This window comes from Salvelinus alpinus, chromosome 25 (genome assembly GCF_045679555.1).
Source record: "Salvelinus alpinus chromosome 25, SLU_Salpinus.1, whole genome shotgun sequence".
NCBI classification, from domain to species: domain Eukaryota; kingdom Metazoa; phylum Chordata; class Actinopteri; order Salmoniformes; family Salmonidae; genus Salvelinus; species Salvelinus alpinus.
This window is the reverse complement of record NC_092110.1, coordinates 33,161,068-33,172,531: the sequence shown is the minus strand read 5'-3', so window position 1 is coordinate 33,172,531 and position 11,464 is coordinate 33,161,068. Positions and strand designations below refer to the sequence as shown.

The following is an 11,464-nucleotide window of genomic DNA, read 5'->3' as shown; positions in this document are numbered from 1 at the left end:
CCCAGGACCGCCACATCCGGCTTCTTCACCTGTGGGATCATCTGAGACCAGCTACCCCGACAGCTGATGAAACTGTTGGTTGGCACAACCAAAGAATTTATGCACCAAACTGTCAGAAACTGTCTCAGAGAAGCTCATCTGCATGCTCGTCGCTTCATCAGGGTCTTGACCTGACTGCAGTTTGGCATCAGTGGGCAAATTCTCACCTTCACTGGCATGCTGGAGAAGTGTGCTCTTCACAGATTAATCCCAGTTTCAACTGTACCGGGCAGATGGCAGACAGTGTGTACGGTGTCGTGTGGGCAAGTGATTTTTATGTCAACGTTTTGAACAGAATGCCCTGTGGTGGCGGTGGGGTTATGGTATGGGCAGGCATAAGCTACGGACAACAAACACAATTGCATTTTATCGATGGCAATTTGAATGCACAGAGATACCGTGACAAGATCCTGAGGCCCATTGTGGTGCCCTTCATCAGCCGCCATCACCTCATGTGGGGCTGTGCATGATAATGCACAGCACAGCCCCATGTCGCAAGGTCCCAGTTGGCCTGCATACTCAACAGACATGTCACGCATTAAGCCTGTTTGGGATGCTCTGGATCGACCCATATGACAGCGTGTTCCAGTTCCTGCCATTATCCAGGAACTTCACATATACATTGAAAAGGAGTGGGACAACATTCCACAGCCCACAATCAACAGCCTGATAAACTCTATGCAAAGGAGATGTGTCTCGCTGCATGAGGCAAATGGTGGTCACACCAGACACCGGTTTTCTGATCCACGGCCCTATTATTTTTTTTTTTACGGTATCTGTGACCAACATAAGCATATCTGCATTCCCAGTCATGTGAAATTAATAGATTAGGGCCTCATTTATATATTTCAATTGACAAATTTCCTTATATGAACTATAACTCAGCAAAATCTTTGACATTTTTGCATGTTGCGATTATATTTTTGTTCAGTATAATTTCTGTGAATCAAATGGAGTATTTTCTATACCTCCTTTACAAATAAAATGTTGGTTATATCGATATAGTTTGAACATTCACAACTGGCCCAATGCACAGTGAACAGGTAAGTCTACACTTACATACAGTTAGTGCAATGGTTTTTATAAACAGATATATCGATATGGAAAAATGCAAATGATATCGATACAGATTTTCCATATCGGTGCCCATCACTAGGTACACATGTAATAATATTCAAGGTAATACTCAAGTTTTAATCTGCACCGGTCAGGAAACGACAAACATTAAAATTGGGGGTTGTGGACATAGGTCACACAATTCATTTTTCCTCACAGTGAAAATGCAAGGAGAGAAAGCTGCAACAGGATGGGTGTAAATCATTCAAAAGGGCCGTGGAGAACGTAACAAAATCGTTACAACCCTCCAGATTTAATTTCCATCACAATTAATGCATTAGACAATTAGCCAGTTTCCCATCCACTCATATAGGGGACTTCAGGGCTGTGAACTAAATGAATCGGGCTATTAGCAGAACTGTTGGTCCGGAGCGCTCCCTAACTGCCAGCTGGCCTATTAATCTGTTTACATGTGGATTCAGACAGACGGTAGACTCTCCTCCATGTTTTACTACTGAAACTGCCACAGAGAGCAAAACACTGTAATCCACCATAATGGTAATCATTTCATCGTCTGCCACCGGACTGCATCCTTATTAACGTAGCAGCTGTGCGTACACTCTCCCGTCGGCCCTGGTCGACATAGAATTCCCGTCAGTTTCGCCCAGCTGCAATCTCCTAGAAATTACCCTTTGGCTGTCCCTGAAAACTATAGGAGAAATCACACCAAGGCAGGAAACTCAAGAGCGGGGCGAAAAAAACTAAAAACATACCACACTTTTGAAGAGGTTACATTACTGAAAACACGGCCAGATGTTCAATTATTAACAGAGGGGTTGCATTAATGATGGCGTGAGTGATGGAGGTGCACAGAGCAGGATCAAGAATCTCCCCGAGAGCTCAACACCTTGCCTGTTTCTCCCAGGGCTTTTTCAGAGTAGCATAGTGAATGGAAGGGGCCCCATGCTGATAGTAGCCCTTCAGGGCTGGTAGTGGTGAGAGGGGTTGTGGGGAAAGTCTTACCGCACGAGGTGTTGATGACGTCCCGCAGCTCGGCGTACTTCCACTTGCTCAGGTCGTACTTCTTCACGCCACCGGCTTTGAGTGCCTGCACCTGTGAACCCCTGCAGTCTCGGCAAGCAAGGGAGAGAAGAGAGGAAGTCAATTTAATCGTAATTGAACATCTGACAGGTCCGAGCAGTGGGACGTCTCGGAATCCCAGCTCGGATTGGCGCACCATAGTGCTGTGGTCATGTTCAGAAACTAAACTACTGGTAACAATCAGAGAAGTTATCAAGTGCTAAGTTGGGAAAAAAGGGGGAAATCTGTCTGTAGGGTAGCCGGACTGCATGTATATGCCCATTTCACCCTATAACCTACTCCCTAGTCCCCACCCACTAGGGCTGCCCCCCCCCCCAAAAAAAAGAAAGTCTGGTCAAAATGTTAAAACGTGTATTTTTCCATATGTGTTTTACTAAAATCAACTATAAATGCATTGAGCTCATTGTTTGATGAAATAAGACAAATAACTCAAGAGGGAGCCAGAGATCAAGATAACCTGACCATTCTCCCGCTCCTACTGGCTTTCGCAGGTTCTACTGTTTCTCTCCTGAAGTTGCTGGTAATACGCTACACGAGGAATCGGCAACCTTTCATGTGGAATTCCAATTTATCTTCCCATTTCTATCGATCCGCGTACCAGTTATGGTTTTCATATGCACATTTTTGTGGAACAGTTTAATTTAATTTCTAATAATGTCTTCGTATCTCAAAATTATTGTCATGTGGTTTATCAAAACTCTATCAAAATCTAAATGAAAATTATACAAACCTAAAAAGTAACTTCTATTGCCATTTCCAACTACGTAAAAATAGCCTGATAAAAATAAATATTCTATAAATCACATTGGCTACATTGCAACAAACTTGAAACATTGTATCCATTAACTGGTCCCTCCAGAAGCTGGAGCTAGCAAACTTGCAACATTATAAAATATTCTGGGCCAGTGAGCTCGGGACAATTTGCGCAAAGGATAGAAAGTAATAATGTAGGCCTATTTCATGACATTTCCACTGGATCAGAGAGCTGGAAAGATTTTTCAAATACATTGTCATTCTCAATGGATGTAAAAACAGACTTCATTCGCTTGATGTTTGAGGTATAGAAAACATTACTTTGAGAAGCTCCACAGCTCATTAGCGGTGGTGAGTTAAGCCAATCAGAAGTACTATAAGATCCCCAAATGGGCACATTTATATGCCTACATTTGCACGCGGGCCAGGTACCCTATAGGCCTACTTCTATGCGTAATCAGGTGCGTGTCCTTACTCAAAATTGACAGGAGTGCTCCAAAACAAAAGACAGTGACTAAATTTACAAAATTTGTAAGTGGAATTAAATAAACCAAAATGTTTCTTAAAAGTGTAGCATAGGTTGTGCACTCTACAAACAATGTGTCCACATCGACAGTGAGAACAGTAAAAGACTGGAATAATAATAAATTGAATGCATTAACAGAAATAACCGTAACCAAACAAACATTGTAGAACAGAAATTATAGGAATTAATGGTAAATGTACTACTGGTGATATACGTAATGGAGAATTGGTAGACACTAACTTTCACACAATGAAGTTATGAAAAAATGAATGTGCACAAATTTGCGTGAGCGTGCGCATTCTGGAGATGAAAATTGTACATCTCAGCCACACGCCGCTTCTTTGACTGTGCCATCCCCGTGGCCTCCACAACGGATTAGTCTCGGCCTCCACAACGGATTAGTTCACAGAGATGGGCACGAATAAGACAGGTGTCTCGTGTGCCCCAAAAAAGTATATATTTGATTTATACATAGTACCAGTCAAAAGTTTGGAGACACCTACTCATTCAAGGGTTTTTTCAAAAAATGTTGTACTATTTTCTACATTGTAGAGTAATAGTGAAGACATCGAAACTATGAATAAACACAATTGGGATCATATAGTAACCAAACAGGTGTTAAATCAAAATATATTTTATATTTGATTATCTTCAAATAGGCACTCTGTCTTGACAGCTTTGCACACTCTTGCCATTCTCTCAACCAGCTTCACCAGGAATGCTTTTCCAAAAGTCTTGAAGGAGTTCCCACATATGCTAAGCTCCTGTTGGCTGCTTTTCCTTCACTCCGCGGTCCGGCTCATCCCAAACCACCTTAATTTGGTTGAGAGGTCGGGGGATTGTGGAGGCCAGGTCATCTGATGCAGCACTCCATCACTCTCCTTTCTTGGTAAAATAACCCTTTCACAGCCTGGAGGTGTGTTGGGTCATTATCCTGTTGAAAAACCAATGATAGTCCCAATAAGCCCAAACCAGATGGGATGGCATATCACTGCAGAATGCTGTGGTAGCCATGCTGGATAAGTGTGCCTTGAATTCTAAATAAATCACTGACAGTGTCACCATCAAAGCACCCCCACACCGTAACACCTCCTCCTTCATGCTTTACGTGGGAAATACACATGCGAAGATCATCCGTTCAGACACACCGCGTCACAAAGACATGTCGGTCGGAACCAAAAATCTCCAATTTAGACTCCAGACCAAAGGACAAATTTCCACCAGTCTAATGTCCATTGCTTGTGTTTCTTGGCCCAAGCAAGTCTCTTCTTCTTATTGGTGTCCTTTAGAGGAGGTATCTTTGCAGCAATTCGTCCATGAAGGCCTGGTTCACACAGTCTCCTCTGACCAGCTGATGTTGAGATGTGTCTGTTACTTGAACTCTGTAAAGCATTTATTTGGGCTGCAATTTGAGGATGGGAACTAATGAACTCATCCTCTGCAGCAGAGGTAACTCTGCATCTTCCATTCCTGTGGCGGTCCTCATGAGAGCCAGTTTCATCATAGCGCTTGATGCTTATTGCGACTGCACTAGAAGAAACTTTCAAAGTTCTTTACATTTTCTGGATTGACTGACCTTCATGTCTTAAAGTAATGATGGACCGCCATTTCTCTTTGCCTATTTGAGCTGCTCTTGCCATAAATGGACTTGGTCTTGTACCAAATAGGGCTATGATCTGTATGCCACCCCTACCTTGTCACAACACAACTGATTGGCTCAAACGCATTAAGGAAAGAAATTCCAAAAATAAATTAAGGCGGCACACCTGTTAAAACCTCTCTGGCACCAGTGAGACGGTAGCGTCCCACCTCGACAACAGCAAGTGAAATTGCAGGGCGCCAAATTCAAAACAACAGAAATCCCATAATTAAAATTCCTTAAACATACAAGTATTATACACCATTTTAAAGATAAACTTCTTGTAAATCCAACCAGTGTCCGATTTCAAAAAGGCTTTACAGCGAAAGCACACCACGTGATTATGTTAGGTCAGAGCCTAGTCACAGAAAACCATACAGCCATTTTACAGCCAAGGAGAGGGCTCACAAAAGTAAGAAATAGCGATTAAATTAATCACTAACCTTTGATGATCTTCATCAGATGGCACTCACAGGACTTCATGTTACACAATAAATGTGTGTTTTGTTCGATAAAGTTAATCTTTATGTCCAAAAACCTCAGTTGAAATTGGCGCGTTATGTACAGTAATCATTGTCTCAAACAAACATCCGGTGAAATTTCAGAGAGCCACATCAAATTACAGAAATACTCATCATAAACATTGATGAAAAATACAAGTTTTATACATAGGATTAAAGATATACGTCTTGTTAATCCAGCCGCTGTGTCAGATTTCAAAAATGCTTTACGACGAAAGCACACCACACGATTATGTTAGGTCAGCGCCTAGCCACAGAAAACCATACAGCCATTTTCCAACCAAGGAGAGGTGTCACAAAAGTCAGAAATAGTGTTAAAATTAATCACTTACCTTTGATGATCTTCAGCTGGTGGCACTCCCAGGTCTCCGTGTTAGACAATAAATGTTTGTTTTGTTCGATGTCCCTCTTTATGTTCAAAAACCTCAGTTTTGTTGGTGCGTTTAGTTCAGTAATCCAAAGGCATAATGCGCACTCTCAACATCTGTCACGTTCCTGACCTTGTTTTCCTTTTGTATTGTTGTGTTTAGTGGGTCAGGACGTGAGCTGGGTGGGCAGTCTGTGTTTGTTCTATGTTAAGTGTCAGGTTTAATTGACCTTGTATGGCTCTCAATCAGAGGCAGGTGTTTTCGTTTTCCTCTGATTGAGAGACATACATAGGGAGGTTGTTTCACATTGTTTGTCGTGGGTGGTTGTCTTCCGTGTCTGTATGTTATTTCGTACCACACGGGACTGTTTCGGTTTGTATGTAGTCTGTTCTTGTTCGTGCGTTCTTCGTGTCTATGTAAGTTCTCATGTTTAGGTCAGTCTACGTCGTTTGTTATTTTGTATCATTTCAAGTGTAGTTCGTGTTCGTTTTTTCGTCTTGTCAATAAATTCATTATGTATTCACAACCCGCTGCACCTTGGTTCAATCCCTGCTCCTCCTCTTCGGATGAAGAGGAGGAGGACAGCCGTTACAACATCCAGACGAAAAGTCAAAAAAAGTACAATAAAAGTTTGTAGAAACATGTCAAACGATGTTTAAAATCAATCCTCAGGTTGTTTTTGTCATAAATAATCAATACAATTTCAACCGGACAAAAGCTTTGTCAATAGAAAAGGAGAAACAAGAAAGGCACACTCCCGATCACGCGTTGGACTCATGTCTGGAAATGTCCACTGTCCACTCATTGAAAGTGCTGTATCACCCTCATTTTTCAGAGTAAAAGCCTGAAACAATGTCTAAAGACTGGCCCCATGTAGAAGAAGCCATAGAGATTGTGAACTGGGTCCTAAGTTTTTGTCTGGTGGATAGGCTTTCAATGGAAAAACAGCCGTTCAAAATAATAGTACTTCCTGGATGGATTTTCCTCAGGTTTTCGCCTGCCATATCAGTCCTGTTATACTCACAGACATTATTTTAACAGTTTTGGGAACTTTAGAGTGTTTTCTATCCAGATCTACTAATTATATGCATATCCTAGTTTCTGGGCCTGAGTAGCAGGCTGTTTAATCTGGGCATGCTTTTCATCCAAAATTCCGAATGCTGCCCCCTACCCTAGTGAAGTTAATTGAAATTAATTCCAGGTGACTACCTCATGAAGCTTGTTGAGAGAATTCCAAGAATGTGCAAAGCTGTCATCAAGGCAAAGGGTGGCTATTTGAAGAATCTCAAATATAAAATATATTTTGATTTGTTTAACACTTTTCCACATGTGTTACTTCATAGTTTTGATGTCTTCACTATTAATCGACAATTAGAAAATAGTAAAATAAAGAAAAACCCTTGATTTAGTCGACCAACAGTCTATCGACCAGTCGACAAATTGGGGTCAGCCCTGCCACCCACCCACCCTGAATCAGTGTGTTCCTGGGCTTACTTAACCTCATGGGAGGAGGGCCAGCCTGGGCAGATAATAGAGCGACAGAAAGATGACAGGGAGAGACAGTGGAGCGCGTGGTGGTGACAGCTCGTGGGGCTGAGTGCTGGATAATTGACATGTCACCCCCTCAAAGTGCTCCTGGGGTAACAGGGATTGATGGTGAGATAGAGACGCTGGGGGGTGTTGGCCAACGTTGGAGGGATTAAGAGCTACTGTAACAAGGGCTTACAAAATAGTGCCTACTGAAGATGAGGCGAGCAACTGATGGATGTCATGCCTTTAAGGAAGTTAGTTGTGTTCAAAGTGCTATAGCTGTTGTCAAACCACAGAGGACACAAAATCTGATTATCCTAAAATAGACACACACACACAATCTGATTTCAAGATTCAATACATTTAACAAGATAACACCCTTGGCAAAAATGTCTTCATTTCCCATTGCTCACTAGGATTTTGAACTATTTTATAACGAATAAAAAAATGATTTTCGGAAATTATTTGTTTGATTAATTTGGATGATTCTGGTGATCGTGTATCTGGCAACAAACCATTTATCGCCATTACCACCAAGCCAGAAGTTGACATTTCCAGGGCCATTTCCTCCCTATAAACACAATAATACCAGTGTACAAAAATGACTGAACATTGTCTCTGAATCATACATATTCATACACAGGTAACTGCCAAAATAAAGGAAACACTTGAGTAAATGAGGGATAAAAAGTACATAGGTAGTTATCAATAAAACGTCACAATACTGTGCAGAGCGTTCAATTTGGCTGCTGGGGGGCAAGGAGATCCCCAGCTCCGCTAAAACCATTGATAACTATGTGCCATTTTCATAGGAGTTTAATCTTATAAATATTTGGTTTTATTTTCATCACCTCTTAAAAAGCATAGTCCGATATATATTTTTTATTTTTCCATGCAAAATGGTGAAGTTTTATTGATAACGACCTATTGCAAGCAGGTGCTTCAACAGACGTGTGGTTCCTGAGTTAATTAAGCAATTAACATCCCATCATGCTTAGGGTCATGTATAAAAATGCCCAGTTGCCCATTGTTTTGGCTACCATGGCTAGAAGAAGAGATCTCAGTGACTTTGAAAGAGGGGTCTTAAAGGAGCATAGGGGGTTTAAAATGTGTGTGTCTCTCAGTCACCAGATTTTAACCCAATAGAACACGTATGGAAGATTCTGGACTGGCGCCTGAGACAGCGTTTTCCACCACCATCAACAAAGCACACAATATATCGTGGTGTCGCATCCCTCCAAAAGAGTTCTAGACACTTGTATAACAAGGCACATTGAAGCTGTTCGCCCTATTAAAATACACTATGTTGGTGTTTCACTTATTTTGGCAGTTACCTGTATCCGTAGCATAATACTATTCCCCATTAGTCACGGAGACCAGGGAGGCTTCCACTAAGAGCTGTCTGTGCAGCCATCTGATACGTGATGTCAGCGCGTGTTGTGACAGTCTCACACTGTTGTGACACTTGTGGCGTGTTGACACCTGTGAGCGGTGGAAGATGCTTAACTGTATCCCTCAGTGACCAGTTGTGAAGAAGTCACCTGATGGGTGAACAGGTACCTGTAGGCCAGGTGTTCAAGAAACACAAATACGACTCTGTTCCAACTGTAACTAACCATGACTAAACCTATCATCTCTATGACGGTAGGTGCTACTGATATCATTACAAGAGTGTTAAGACTGAGTACTAACTAGTTATTAAGTCCCTTCACCAACGGTGGTTAGGAGTTAGTTCTACAGTACATCTCAACTGTGTAGTTGATTAGTTTACAGAGGGGAATGAGCATTGTGTGTTTGTTCAAGTAATTGTGCAAAGCTAGCTATCGAAGATACAATAGGAATGGAAAATAAATGTTTTCCATGTCAATAAGAACAAATACAATGTATGAAAAAAGCCATAGAATATACATTGTGAATGCCTGGAGATGTTGATGTCCATCAGCGCTGCAAACAGAGGATAGTGTATGATTAGACTGGGGCAACAGAAAAACCATCAGAAGCTGATTGGAATGACCTATTATACATTCCTGTTTAGATTTGGCACGCAGTGGTCATGGTCATATGTTTGCGACAGGCTAATTATCAGACGTGCTTATCCCCTGGCCCTGTTGATTCATGCCCTGGGCGGGGAACACAATGGCGGATTGAATCATGACTGGAACGCAGTGTTATTTGGTTCTATCCAATGTGAAGAATTAGATAATTAGCGTATTGTTTATGATGGCTTTGCATGGGCTGGTATAATCCTGGATCTAGGTTGATGAAAGATTAGATGAGGTTGAGATGAAGGATTAATGTGTTGTGTTAGGTTACTGGAAGCAGGAGGCTAAGCTATTGGCTAATGTCTTACATGGCTCTCACTGTGTTTGGATAGAGACCTGAGAAAGACCCATTGCTGGGAGAGGGGAGAACAAGAGGAGAAAAGAGGTTACACATGCATGCAGTGGACAGGCATAGTCTCCTTATGGACCTAAGAAATACAACAGCTATTTTTATTTGACGTGTTGAATCCTTTCAGCTTCTATTAAAACATTTCTGGGTTAAACAACAACCTTGGTTAGGCCCTGTAAAAACCTAATCTAGGGCTTGAGTATTGACACGTGACAATATAATCATACTAACATATAGATGGACAGCGAAGTGTGTATATCTGTATGTGTACCTGCGCAGACTGGGGTCCATCTGGACCTCGTCGTTGATGAGTTCGGCTTCGCTCTGGGCGATCCTCAAGGCCAGCTCTCTGTCTCTCCTCTCCTGCTCCAACAAGGCAGATCGCTGGACGTCCTCCTCCCGCTCCAGCGCTATCTGGATGTCCATCTCCGCCTGAACACAAACACACGTTCATCATCGTCACTGCATCACAATTCTCAACATCCCCATCACATCATCATGAGTCGTTCATCTACAGGGCATACAATTCCTATATGAAAACCGTTTTTGATGTGAAACATCACTAGAGCAAATAATAGACTATCATTATCACTAGGCCTCGACTTTCAAAAAGTTGACATTTAAAAAGTTAGGAAGAGTATTTATTAACTTCTTATGGCTGAAGGGGCAGTATTGAGTAGCTTGGGTGAAAGGTGCCCATATCAAACGGCCTGCTCCTCAGTCATAGTTCCTAATATTTGCATATTATTATTAGTATTGGATAGAAAACACTCTAAAGTTTCTAAAACTGTTTGAATTATGTCTGTGAGATTAACAGAACTCATATTGGCAGGCAAAATCCTGAGTTGAAATCAAAACAGGAAGTCAGAAATCTGAGCTTGTCTGTATTCACCAGAGTCCCTTAAGAAATCCATTTGAGTTATGAATGAAGTTGCACTTCCTAGGTGTTCCACTAGATGTCAACCATCAATAGAAATTCCAATGAGACTTCTATGATGTTGTGGGAGAGAATGAGAGCAGAATCAGTCAGGTGTCCATCAAGCAGCCATTTCCTGATCATGCCTTTTCTTCATGCAAGACACTGACGTTCCATTGCAGACAAGAACGAATACTCCGGTTGGAACTTTATTGAAGCTATATGTTAAAAACATCCAAATGATTGATTCAGTACTTAGTTTGAAATGTTTCTTCGACCGGTAATATCACATTTTGAAGTTTTTGTCCGATATAACGCTGACCAGAATTAGCATTTGGATATGTAAACCAGACGTGCTAACAAAAGAAGGTATTTGGACATAAATAACGGATTTTTTTCAAACAAAACAAACATTTATTGTGGACCTGGGATTCCTGGTGTGCTTTCTGATCTAGATCATCAAAGGTAAAGGAATATTTATCATGTATTTTATTGTTTATAGTGACGCCATCTTTGCAGCTGTGGTATGCTGTTTTTGAGCGCCGTCTCAGATTATAGCGTGCATTTCTTTTTTGGTAAAGTTTTTTTGAAATCTGACATAGCGGTTGCATTAAGGAGAGGTAT

At 41.5% G+C, this 11,464-nt stretch overlaps 1 protein-coding gene across 2 annotated transcripts in view; it reads right to left on the bottom strand.

The window, feature by feature from the left end:
- LOC139553821 (unconventional myosin-VI-like) overlaps window positions 1–11,464 on the bottom strand; it is a 115,780-nt gene that overhangs the window by 7,149 nt on the left and 97,167 nt on the right. Inside the window, exons 28-30 of one of the 2 annotated variants that reach the window (XM_071366537.1) lie at window positions 10,196–10,356; window positions 9,884–9,928; window positions 2,119–2,219 (exon numbers count right to left, since the gene is read on the bottom strand). In XM_071366537.1, the coding sequence (XP_071222638.1) occupies window positions 2,119–2,219; window positions 9,884–9,928; window positions 10,196–10,356 (307 nt within the window). The remainder of the gene's footprint in view (window positions 1–2,118; window positions 2,220–9,883; window positions 9,929–10,195; window positions 10,357–11,464) is intronic. The other variant, XM_071366538.1, reaches the window with a different exon arrangement.